The sequence below is a fragment of the Cherax quadricarinatus genome, chromosome 19, assembly GCF_038502225.1.
Source record: "Cherax quadricarinatus isolate ZL_2023a chromosome 19, ASM3850222v1, whole genome shotgun sequence".
In the NCBI taxonomy this organism is placed as follows: Eukaryota; Metazoa; Arthropoda; class Malacostraca; order Decapoda; family Parastacidae; genus Cherax; species Cherax quadricarinatus.
This window is the reverse complement of record NC_091310.1, coordinates 37,096,856-37,110,141: the sequence shown is the minus strand read 5'-3', so window position 1 is coordinate 37,110,141 and position 13,286 is coordinate 37,096,856. Positions and strand designations below refer to the sequence as shown.

Below are 13,286 nucleotides of genomic sequence, written 5' to 3'. Positions count from 1 at the left end.
GAGTGAGACAGACACAGCAGAGTGAGACAGACACAGCAGAGTGAGACAGACACAGCAGAGTGAGACAGACACAGCAAAGTGAGACAGACACAGCAGAGTGAGACAGGCACAGCTGAGTGAGACAGACACAGCTGAGTGAGACAGAGACAGCTGAGTGAGACAGACACAGCTGAGTGAGACAGTCACAGCAGAGTGAGACAGACACAGCTGAGTGAGACAGACACAGCAGAGTGAGACAGACACAGCAGAGTGAGACAGACACAGCTGAGTGAGACAGACACAGCAGAGTGAGACAGACACAGCAGAGTGAGACAGACACAGCAGAGTGAGACAGACACAGCAGAGTGAGACAGACACAGCAGAGTGAGACAGTCACAGCAGAGTGAGACAGACACAGCTGAGTGAGACAGACACAGCAGAGTGAGACAGACACAGCTGAGTGAGACAGACACAGCAGAGTGAGACAGACACACCTGAGTGAGACAGACACAGCAGAGTGAGACAGACACAGCAGAGTGAGACAGACACAGCAGAGTGAGACAGACACAGCAGAGTGAGACAGACACAGCAGACTGGGAAAGTGGTCATGGGCAGCTCTACCTGCTTCTTGCTTCTGCTGGTACGTAGCTTTTCAACGAACCGCCGAAAAGGAGGTCTATGTGGGAGGGTTAGTGAATAGTTGGTGTGGCGTGGGAGAGCTGGGGAGTGGTTGATGTGGCGTGTGAGAGTTGGGGAGTTGTTGTGTTGCGTGGGAGGGTTGGGGAGTGGTTGGTGTGGCGTGGGAAGGTTGGGGAGTGGTTGGTGTTGCATGGGAGGGTTGGGGAGTGGTTGGTGTTGCATGGGAGTGTTGGGAAGTGGTTGGTGTGGCGTGGGAGGGTTGGGAAGTGGTTGGTGTGGTGTGGAAGGGTTGGGAAGTTGTGTGGCGTGAAGGATTGGGGAGTTGTGTGGCGTGGGAGGGTTGGGGAGTTGCGTGGCGTGGGAGGGTAGGGGAATTGTGTGGCGTGGGAGGGTTGGGGAGTTGTGTGGCGTAGGAGGGTTGGGAAGCTGTTGTGTTGCGTGGGAGGGTTGGGGAGGTGTGTAGCCTGGGAGGGTTGGGGAGGTGTGTGGCGTGGGAGGGTTGGGGAGGTGTGTTTCGTGGGAGGGTTGGGGAGGTGTGTGGCCTGGGAGGGTTGGTTAGGTGTGTGGCGTGGGAGGGTTGGGAGTTGCGTGGCGTGGGAGGGTTGGGGACGTGTGTGGCGTGGGAGGATTGGGGAGGTGTGTGGCGTGGGAGGGTTGGGGAGGTGTGTGGCGTGGGAGGGTTGGGAGGTGTGTGGCGTGGGAGGGTTGGGAGGTGTGTGGCGTGGGAGGGTTGCGGAGGTGTGTGGCGTGGGAGGGTTGGGGAGGTGTGTGGCGTGGGAGGGTTGGGGAGGTGTGTGGCGTGGGAGGGTTGGGGAGGTGTGTAGCCTGGGAGGGTTGGGGAGGGGTGTGGCGTGGGAGGGTTGGGGAGGTGTGTTTCGTGGGAGGGTTGGGGAGGTGTGTGGCCTGGGAGGGTTGGTTAGGTGTGTGGCGTGGGAGGGTGGGGAGGGGTGTGGCGGGGGAGGGTTGGGGAGGTGTGTGGCGTGGGAGGATTGGGGAGGTGTGTGGCGTGGGAGGGTTGGGGAGGTGTGTGGCGTGGGAGGGTTGGGAGGTGTGTGGCGTGGGAGGGTGGGGAGGTGTGTGGCGTGGGAGGGTTGCGGAGGTGTGTGGCGTGGGAGGGTTGGGGAGGTGTGTGGCGTGGGAGGGTTGGGAAGGTGTGTGGCGTGGGAGGATTGGGGAGGTGTGTGGCGTGGTAGGGTTGGGGAGGTGTGTGGCGTGGGAGGGTTGGGAGGTGTGTGGCGTGGGAGGGTTGGGAGGTGTGTGGCGTGGGTGGGTTGGGGAGGTGGGTGGCGTGGGAGGGTTGGGGAGGTGTGTGGCGTGGGAGGGTTGGGGAGGTGCGTGGCGTGGGAGGGTTGGGAGGTGTGTGGCGTGGGAAGGTTGGGGGGTGTGTGGCGTGGGAGGGTTGGGAGGTGTGTGGCGTGGGAGGGTTGGGAGGTGTGTGGCGTGGGAGGGTTGGGAGGTGTGTGGCGTGGGAGGGTTGGGTGGTGTGTGGCGTGGGAGGGTTGGGAGGTGTGTGGCGTGGGAGGGTTGGGAGGTGTGTGGCGTGGGAGGGTTGGGAGGTGTGTGGCGTGGGAGGGTTGGGAGGTGTGTGGCGTGGGAGGGTTGGGAGGTGTGTGGCGTGGGAGGGTTGGGGAGGTGTGTGGCGTGGGAGGGTTGGGGAGGTGTGTGGGTTGGGAGGTGTGTGGCGTGGGAGGGTTGGGAGGTGTGTGGCGTGGGAGGGTTGGGAGGTGTGTGGCGTGGGAGGGTTGGGGAGGTGTGTGGCGTGGGAGGGTTGGGGAGGTGTGTGGCGTGGGAGGGTTGGGGAGGTGTGTGGCGTGGGAGGGTTGGGGAGGTGTGTGGCGTGGGAGGGTTGTGGAGTTGTGTGGCGTGGGAGGGTTGGGGAGGTGTGTGGCGTGGGAGGGTTGGGGAGGTGTGTGGCGTGGGTGGTTTGGGGTGGTGTGTGGCGTGGGAGGTTTGTGGAGTTGTGTGGCGTGGGAGGGTTGGGGAGGTGTGTGGCGTGGGAGGGTTGGGGAGGTGTGTGGCGTGGGAGGGTTGGGAGGTGTGTGGCGTGGGAGGGTTGGGGAGGTGTGTGGCGTGGGAGGGTTGGGGAGGTGTGTGGCGTGGGAGGGTTGGGAGGTGTGTGGCGTGGGAGGGTTAGGAGGTGTGTGGCGTGGGAGGGTTGGGAGGTGTGTGGCGTGGGAGGGTTGGGAGGTGTGTGGCGTGGGAGGGTTGGGAGGTGTGTGGCGTGGGAGGGTTGGGAGGTGTGTGGCGTGGGAGGGTTGGGAGGTGTGTGGCGTGGGAGGGTTGGGAGGTGTGTGGCGTGGGAGGGTTGGGAGGTGTGTGGCGTGGGAGGGTTGGGAGGTGTGTGGCGTGGGAGGGTTGGGAGGTGTGTGGCGTGGGAGGGTTGGGAGGCGTGTGGCGTGGGAGGGTTGGGAGGTGTGTGGCGTGGGAGGGTTGGGAGGTGTGTGGCGTGGGAGGGTTGGGAGGTGTGTGGCGTGGGAGGGTTGGGAGGTGTGTGGCGTGGGAGGGTTGGGAGGTGTGTGGCGTGGGAGGGTTGCGGAGGTGTGTGGCGTGGGAGGGTTGGGGAGGTGTGTGGCGTGGGAGGGTTGCGGAGGTGTGTGGCGTGGGAGGGTTGGGAGGTGTGTGGCGTGGATGATGATGATCACCTCTGTGTCAGTCAATACATAATAATTATATCTTGTTTAAACTACTTCCACCACCACTAATAATAATAATAATACTACAACAACAACAACTACTACTACTACTACTACTACTATTACTACTACTACTACTACTACTACTACTGCTGCTCTGCTGCTGCTGCAGCTGCTACTGCTGCTGCTGCTGCTGCTGCTGCTGCTGCTGCCTGCAGCTGCTGCTGCTCTGCTGCTGCAGCTGCTGCTGCTGCTACGCTGCTGCGCTGCAGCAGCTGGCTGCTGCTGCTGCTGCGCATGCTACTGCTGCTGCAGCTAGCTGCAGCAGCTGCTGCTGCTGCTAGCTAGCAGCTACAGCAACTGCTGCGCAAGCAGCAACTGCTGCTACTGCTGCTGCTGACTGCAGCTGCAGCTGCTGCTGCTGCTGCAGCTGCTGCGCTACTGGTGCTGCAGCTACTGCTGCTACTGGTACTGCAGCTGTGCTGCTGCTGCTGCAGTATGCTGCTGCTGCTGCTGCTGCTGCATCAGTAGCGGGTGCTGCTGCTGCTGCTGCATCAGTAGCGGGTGCTGCTACTGCGGTTGCTTCTGTAGTTACTGCTGCAGCTGCTGCTGCTGCTGCTGCTGCTGCTGCTGCTGCTGCAAGCTGCTGTCTGCCTGCTTCTGCTGCTGCTGCTGCTGCATGCACTGCTAGCCTGCTGCTGCTGCTGCTGCTGCTGCTGCTGTGCTACTGCTGCTGCTGCTGCTGCTGCTGCTGCTGCAGCTGCTGCTGCTGCTGCTGCTGCAGCTGCAGCTGCTGCTGCTGGTGCTGCAGCTGCTGCTGCTGCTGCTGGTACTGCAGCTGCTGCTGCTGCTGCTGCTGCTGCTGGCTGCAGCTGCTGCTGCTGGTGCTGCAGCTGCTGCTGCTGCTGCTGCTGCTGCTGCTGCTGCTGCTGCTGCTGCTGCTGCTGCTGCTGCTGCTGCTGCTGTGCTGCAGCTGCTGCTGCTGCTGCTGCTGCTGTGCTGCTGCTGCTGCTGCTGCTGCTGCTGCTGGTGCTGCAGGCTGCTGCTGCTGCTGTTGGTGCTGCAGCTGCTGCTGCTGCTACTGGTGCTGCAGCAGCTGCTGCTGCTGCTGCCACTGCTGCTGGCACTACAACTACTGCATACTACTACTACTACTACTAGTACTACAACTACTACTACTACTACTAGTACTACAACTACTACTAATACTACAGCTATTGATAATTATACAATGGTATTCTTTACAAAAAGAATTCACTATTTAAGATTGGACTGATACACTTACTGTCATTCTTGAAATTTTAACTTCGAGGAGGGAAGCTGATGAAGTGCTCTTCATCCAAATAATTTAGCTTCTTTTCCTGTTCCTTATCTCGAATCTCCGCTTTCTCAGGCGCTGTTTGACCCTTACGGGTTTAGCGCTTCCCCCATTACTATAGTAATAATAAGAGAAGCTGCAATTAATTTATATCTTCCTACTTGTCAGGTCTGGTGGAGCGGAGACAGCAGCCTCTGTAAGTACTCTATCAAGGGTTCTTGATCCAAGAAATTGCGGTATCCAATTTTTTCTTTAGGTGAAAATTAATTGCTTTCCGTTCACTGTTGGGTGGAGCCCTATGTATTTAGCGCTTTCCCAAGGGGAGTGTAGTGGGTATTAATTACTTGAAATATTTAAATGGGATCTAAATTTTCCTTTCTCCTCCAGGGAATTATCTATTTCTCAGGTGAGAGAGAAAGAGAGAGAGAGAGAGAGAGAGAGAGAGAGAGAGAGAGAGAGAGAGAGAGAGAGAGAGAGAGAGAGAGAGAATGAGTGTTAACCTTACATTTTCCTTTGCATTATCCATGTTGTCTTCTATGTTGGCTTACATTACATAATGTGATGATCTAACGTTGTCTAGGCCAGGAGGTGACGGTCACCCATGTGTCTTCTCACTACTACGAGTTGTCATGGGTACGTAACAACCAGTGGCTCGGCATCGAAAATTTTGCAGTCACCACAGTACAAGAAGAATCCCACCTACACAGGTTCACTAAGGTATTAGTATTATCATCATCATTATAATAATAATAATAATAATAATAATAATAATAATAATAATAATAATAATAATAATAATAATAATAATAATAATAATAATAATAATAATAATAATAGTAATAATAATAATAATAATAAAAATAATGATAATTACTATTTTTATTATTTAGCATCTATGCATTCTTTTGCACAGTCGCTTATTTTTGACCACGAAGCAATCATCATTATAATCTAAGAATCTCTTTATCCATCTCCTCCTCGTTTTTCTTCCTTCTCCTACTCCTCCACTTTCTCCTGTTTCTGATTCATACCAACATATATCATATTTCTGTGGAGATCTTCAGAGTAAGTTCTGTGACGGCCTCACGAGAAAAATCTGATTATTTAGCCTCCACAGGTCATCCTCCAAAGACAGTTCAACTTAGGTGATCAATTGAACATTCTCGCAAGTTTTCTCCTCCTCTAATCTCCTTCGTTCTTCTTGATACTCCTTAAATTAAATCCTCCGTTGTCTTTTTGTTGTCCCCCAGGATGTCATGTGTGAGACGGTGGTGTGTACCTTCAAGAGTTCGGAGTACACGCTATTGGACTCCTGTACCAGTGTAAACGTCACCGTCACTGGTGGAAACTACACCGTCTCCAAGCTCTTCACTACAGGTGATCATTGCTTCTTTGTTGCTTTTTTTTCTGCAAGGGCACATCTTCTGTCTCTCAATTGGTAAACTTCTTCTACAAAAGCACAACTATTTTCTCGCTGTTTATTACACTTCACAAAACCTAAGATGTAAATACTTACCTTAAGTTCCCGAGTTTGTTACCACAAACACAGCTACATAACCACAACGTTTAGTACTTTTACTTTAAGTAATAAATTTATCCGCAGTTTTTGAAAGAACTTTTATATATATATATATATATATATATATATATATATATATATATATATATATATATATATATATATATATATATATATATATATATATATATATTAATTTTCAAAAGTTCCTTTGTAAATGTCTGGATATTTAATATGTTCAGTAGATTTCTCTAGTCAGGTAACCATAGGCTTACATAATGTAATATTTCGGCCTCCTCCACCTTGCAGCCCCAGCGAAGGTCGAGAATGCAATAGTGAACATTGAGAGTGGCAACATGACTGTGTCGTGGGACAACCCAGATGCCCCGGTGTCGACGTGCATGGAGGCGACGGTTGTCCAGCTGGATTTCAACAAGAGAGTATATACCAGCGAAGACACTCAGGGCTTCTACTGGCGGTCCCTGTGTATGCCAGGTAGTGGAGAAGTCCATCTCTGGAATCGAGGAGGGGATGGAGAAAGCGAGCTCACCACTAAACAAGTCATCTATGACCTTGAAGGTAACATGTTTTCTTTGAATGGGGGACACTGCCTATGCACCAAACCTATTTCTCCTTCAAAAACTATGTTCCTGCAATACAGAAGACAAGCTTCTCAATATAGGATATTCAGTAATGCTGAACCATGAGGTCGTTTCTCATGACAAATACCATTAGTCTTTGTTTAGTTTACTAGTATTAATGCCTATCAACTGCACGGGGATAATTAAGCTGTTTCATTTCGGCTGTATGAAACCAGTCAGGAATAATTTAATCTCTAAAATTTCAATGAAAGTAGATTCGGTATATATACACTGAGAGGCGTACACACAATTATATACATATATACATACATACATATATATATATATATATATATATGTATGTATATATATATATATATATATATATATATATATATATATATATATATATATATATATATATATATATATATATATATATATATATATGCGTGTGTAGGATGGGGTCCACCTCTGGTGTAAATTGTGGGACTCACAGCCTCGGAGAAGTGGATGAAAAGGCTTCAAGGAAGAATATTTGGAATTCTTCCTGAAGCCGTTTGAATATTCCACTTCCCCTACCACCCCATCTTTTCATTCTTTTTTTACCGAATAGGCAGAACTTGCCATCTTGGCTTAAATAGCAACGCTCATCTTGCCATATAGGACAAGCGAAAATTTGTGTATGCAATAATTTCGCCAAAAACATTCTGAACCTAACGAAAAAAATATACTTCACTGTGTTTGTTTAGTATTAAATTATCATAAACAAATCTAAAATATATTTAGTTGGGTTAGGCTAAAATAAATTGCTCTTGTTATAATAAGGTTAGGTAAGTTTTCTAAGATTCTTTTGGTGCAAAATTAAAAATTTTTACAACGTTAATGAAAAATATATATCTTTAAACGTATAAGAGAAAATTTTAGAAAGGATTTAATTTTAAATGAGTTCTTGCTAATTGACCAGTTTTACATATTCGGCACGACATATATATATATGTATATATATATATATATATATATATATATATATATATATATATATATATATATATATATATATATATATATATATATATATATATATATATATGTTATATATATATATCTGTGGTTTGTGGGATATAGTGATGTTCGCTTAGTGTAACGAAACAATTTTTCTCCAGGTGCTTACCAGATCAATGGCAGGTGACATCCACCTCCTGAAGGTACCTATATATTCCCTGGGTGCTTGTCTGACTAACTAATGATGCTAAACTCTACACCTAGATGTTGGTGCAGGGCTCCCGACCCACGAAACTGAAGTTACCTTTTACAATAATAATAATAATAATAATAATAATAATAATAATAATAATAATAATAATAATAATAATAATAATAATAATAATCATAATAATAATTACTATAATAATATCATTATTATTAAAGATTCGTTTTTTCAGACGCTGTGCTGATCGTGGATAACTTGACAGCTGCAGTTGAATGCAACCAGATTACAGCAACATGGATAAACCACGACGTGTGCACTGACGCTACCCATTTCCGAGTACGAGCTGACCCCTCAGGATCATCCGACGTCGACTTCTACACGGAAGATATCAGCACCACCTCCCACGTTTTCACCGATCTGATTTTTGGCAACTATTACACGATCTACGTCACTCCCTTAGATGAGAACAACGTCACTCTGCAGGTCTCACTCAGCACGTTTACACGAACGGATTACGGTAATATTGACGTTGTGTTTGTGTTGTCCTTTCACATGATATTCTATATAACAGATATAATATTTGGTCTAAGTGATACTGTAATCACGAGATGAACTACACTAGGGTTTCATTGTTTTTGTACTAATTTGTTATTTCTTATTGCAAGTATTAATAATATTCTTTATTTCAGGAGTTTAAAGTGCATAAGCACTTTAAAATTTATATTTTTCTACGTTAAGTGGTTGTATTTGGGGGCCTGAAACTGATTACTTCTATAAGGAAGAAAGAACGCTATTACGAAAGAGGTTCTACACTGTATATATATATATATATATATATATATATATATATATATATATATATATATATATATATATATATATATATATATATATATATATATATATATATATATATATATATGTATATATATATATATATATATATATATATATATATATATATATATATATATATATGTATGTATGTATGTATGTATATATATATGTGTGTGTGTGTGTGTGTGTGTGTGTGTGTGTGTGTGTCGTACCTAATAACCCGAACTCCCTTAAAAATTAAAAAAAAAAAAAAAGCAGACCGATAGCTGTTTTTTTTTTCATTGAAATGATATAAAGATTTTTATTTTTGGACCAAAACTAACATAGAAACTTCACCTAATCTCTCTTAAACAACGTATTTTTTTTAGCTAAATTCTGTTATATATGTCATAGGTTAATTTAAATTTATTTCTGTTATATAAAATCAATATCAAATATTTTTTTCATAGTGTTCAGATCGAGTTTCGCTGATTTATAGCAAAACCAAATTTTCATTCTGTTTATTCGGCAAAGTGCACCCATGCCGTGTAGCCGTAACTGGACGATTCGTCTTAAACGGCATTAAATATTGCCACATTGCATTAAAAAATAATCTAAGATTTCCAGTGAATCATTCACGACTAAAGGAATGTTTCTTGTGTGGCTCCCAGAGACAGCGACGAACGTAACGTTGGAGGCAGTGTGCTCGACGTTGTACGTCAGCTGGGACCCAAATCACTGTTGCACCAATCAAACTAAGTATATAATAGAGATGTATGTAGACAATCTATACTTCTCGTGGGAAGAATATGACACCAGCTTCGAGTACGATAACTTGACTGAGGACAATTCTTACTTCATCTATATATCCACCGAGTCACACCAATTGCCTTATTATTCGTTTTCTACCATAAACAGTAAGTAAAGAACGCTACGCCTGTGTTTTGTCTACATTTAGGTATTCCCGAAGGGGGATATTAAAGTGGTTGCCATATTTTTTTTCTTACTCAAACTTTTCGATTTTATTTCGTTCATAACTCGAGATCCAACTCTTGCGATTGGCATCTGTCACTTGTTACCGTACACAGTGTTTGTGTACAGTAACAAGTACTCACCTATTTGTACTCACCTATTTGTGGTTGCAGGGGTCGAGTCCTAGCTCCTGGCCCCGCCTCTTCACCGGTTGCTACTGGGTCCTCTCTCTCCCCGCTCCATGAGCTTTATCATGCCTCGTCTTAAAACTATGTATGGTTCCTGCCTCCACTACATCACTTTCTAGGCTATTCCACTGCCTAACAACTCTATGACTGAAGAAATACTTCCTAATATCTCTCTGACTCATCTGTGTCTTCAACTTCCAATTGTGGCCTCTTGTTTCTGTGTCCCCTCCCTGGAACATCCTGTCTTTGTCCACCTTATCTATTCCGAGCAGTATTTTATATGTCGTTATCATGTCTCCCCTAACCCTCCTGTCCTCTAGTGTCGTCAGGCCGATTTCCCTTAACCTTTCTTCATAAGACATTCCCCTTAGCTCTGGAACTAACCTTGTCGGAAACCTTTGCACTTTCTCTAGTTTCTTGACTTGCTTTATCAATTGCGGGTTCCAAACAGGTGCTGCATACTCCAGTATGGGCCTGACGTACACGGTGTACAGAGTCTTGAATGATTCCTTATTAAGATATCGGAACGCTGTTCTCAGGTTTGCCAGGCGCCCATATGCTGCAGCAGTTACCTGGCTGATGTGTGCTTCCGGAGACACGCTCGGTGTTATATTCACTCCAAGATCTTTCTCCTTGAGCGAGGTTTGCAGTCTTTGGCCACCTAGCCTATACTCTGTCTGCGGTCTTCTTTGCCCTTCCCCTATCTTCATGACTTTGCATTTGGCGGGATTAAATTCGAGAAGCCAGTTGCTGGTCCAGGTGTCCAGTCTGTCCAGGTCTCTTTGAAGTCCTGCCCGGTCCTCATCTGATTTAATTCTCCTCATTAACTTCACATCGTCTGCGAACAGGGACACTTATGAGTCTAACCCTTCCATCATGTCGTTCACATATACCAAAAATAGCACTGGCGATAGGTCCGACCCCTGTGGGACCCCGCTCGTCACAGGTGCCCATTGTGATACATCATTACGTACCATGACTCGTTGTTGCCTCCCTGTCAGGTATTCTCTGATCCATTGCAGTGCCCTTCCTGTTATATGAGCCTGATCCTCTAGCTTCTGCATTAATCTCTTGTGAGGAACTGTGTCAAAGGCCTTCTTGCAGTCCAAGAAGATGCAATCAACCCACCCCTCTCTCTCGTGTCTTCTGTTTCTTTATCATAAAACTCCAGAAGGTTTGTGACACAGGATTTTCCTTCCATGAATCCATGCTGGTTGGCGTTTATACTCTTGTTCCGTTCCAGGTGCTCCACCACTCTCCTCCTGATAATCTTCTCCATAACTTTGCATACTATATACGTCAGTGACACAGGTCTATAGTTTAGTACCTCTTTTCTGTCTCCTTTTTTAAAAATGGGAACTACATTTGCCGTCTTCCATACCTCAGGTAGTTGCCCAGTTTCCAGGGACGTGTTGAAGATTGTGGTAAGTGGCACACACAACATATCCGCTCCCTCTCTAAGGACCCACGGGGAGATGTTGTCCGGTCCCATTGCCTTTGAGGTATGGATGTCCCTTAGCAGTTTCTTCACCTCCTCCTCATCTGTGTGTATGTCATCCAACACTTGTTGGTATATTCCTTGCTGGTGTCCCCATCTGGTCTGTCCCCCGAGAGGCCTTCCTGTCTCCACTGTAAATACTTCCTTAAATCTCATGTTGAGCTCCTCACATACCTCTTGATCGTTTCGTTTGAGTTCTCCACCTTCTTTCCTCAGCCTTATCACCTGGTCTTTGACTGTTGTCTTCCTCCTAATAATGTGGCTATACAGCAGTTTCGGGTCAGACTTGACTTTCGATGCTATGTCGTTTTCGTACTGTCGCTGGGCCTCCCTCCTTATCTCTGCATACTCGTTTCTGGCTCTTCTACTAATCTCCTTATTTTCCTGGGTCCTTTGCCTCCTGTACCTTTTCCATTCTCTGGTGCACTTAGTTTTTGCCTCCCTACACCTTCGGGTAAACCAAAGACTCGCTTTGGTCTTCCTATTATTTCTGTTTCCCTTGGGAGCAAACCTTTCCTCTGTCTCCTTGCACTTTGTTGCTACATATTCCATCATCTCGTTTACTGATTTTCCTACCAGGTCTCTGTCCCACTGAACCTCCTGCAGGAAGTTCCTCATACCTGTGTAGTCCCCCCTTTTGTAGTTTGGCTTTTCCCATTCAGTTCCTGTTTCCTTCTCCACTTGTAACTCTACTATATAATCAAAACTCAGAACCACGTGATCGCTAGCTCCAAGGGGCCTCTCGTAAGTGATGTCCTCAATGTCCGAACTGCTCAGGGTGAACACAAGATCCAGTCTTGCTGGCTCATCCTCCCCTCTCTCTCAATGGTAGTGTCTCTGACATGTTGATGCATGAGGTTTTCAAGTACCACATCCATCATCTTGGCTCTCCATGTTTCGGGACCCCCATGTGGCTCCAGGTTTTCCCAGTCGATCTCCCTGTGGTTGAAATCTCCCATTACCAGTAACTTGCTCTGCTCGAGTGAGCTCTTCTTGCCACCTCAGCCAGTGTGTCCACCATCGCCCTGTTGTTTTCTTCGTACTCCTCCCTTGGCCTCCTGCAGTTCTGTGGTGGGTTATACATCACTCCAATGACTACTTTATGTTCTCCAGACTGAATTGTACCTACTATGTAGTCTCTTTCTCCAATCACGTCCATACCTTCCATTTCCTCAAATCCCCATCGGTTTCTTATGAGCAGTGCAACTCCTCCTCCCCCTCCCCCTCTACTCCTTCTATCAGGATCTGATATCCCGGTGGGAAGATTGCGTCTGTTATTGTCTCAGCGAGTTTTGTTTCTGTGACTGATGTTCTGTGACAGATGTTCTATGGCCAAAGTTGTGAACTAATTCCCAGCATCCTGGAATAAGGCCAAAAACTCGTAACTTCAAACGTTAAACAAACAAAAAAAAAAAGGTTCCTCCTAATTCGGAGGAAGTGGAATTAAAGATGCAAATTTGACCATTTTATGTTTAAAATAGCGTGAAATTTTTATTCCCGTTAAGTTACATTAAATAAATTTCAGTTTACCTCTTGTAAACTTATTCAGTATTTAATGGGTGATGTATCTTAGGGCCAGGATGTTAAGTTTTGATTGTGTGCAGGTAAATTTGTCAATATAATAAAATGGTTTAAATACTCGGAAACACTAAAAACTCACACCATAAGTGGAAAATAACTCTTACGAATCCTCACGTTCCTACTGGATGGTTTAAGTCCACATTTTCTAATTTTATTGGATAAATAATACATACTTATTTACTCGGTAACAAAAGAATTTCATTTATTGAGTTCAAATTATTATTGACGAGGCATTTTTTACCATAAGCTTAATCCGAGTAGGCGCAAGTCTCAAATTTTACTGAATTAAAAATAAAATAACCGTTGGATTAAAATAAGTTGCTGGAGAATGCCTTTTTTGGTAGGCTTC

The 13,286-nt window shown here is 45.9% G+C and overlaps 1 protein-coding gene across 1 annotated transcript in view; it reads left to right on the top strand.

Moving 5' to 3' along the window:
- The first annotated feature begins 471 nt into the window (after positions 1-471).
- LOC128688126 (uncharacterized) overlaps positions 472-13,286 on the top strand; it is an 18,186-nt gene continuing 5,371 nt past the window's right edge. The window contains exons 1-7 of the mRNA XM_070086661.1: positions 472-619; positions 4,738-4,765; positions 5,150-5,286; positions 5,820-5,946; positions 6,398-6,667; positions 8,115-8,399; positions 9,370-9,615. Coding sequence (XP_069942762.1) covers positions 587-619; positions 4,738-4,765; positions 5,150-5,286; positions 5,820-5,946; positions 6,398-6,667; positions 8,115-8,399; positions 9,370-9,615 — 1,126 coding nt within the window. The 5' untranslated portion in view covers positions 472-586. The remainder of the gene's footprint in view (positions 620-4,737; positions 4,766-5,149; positions 5,287-5,819; positions 5,947-6,397; positions 6,668-8,114; positions 8,400-9,369; positions 9,616-13,286) is intronic.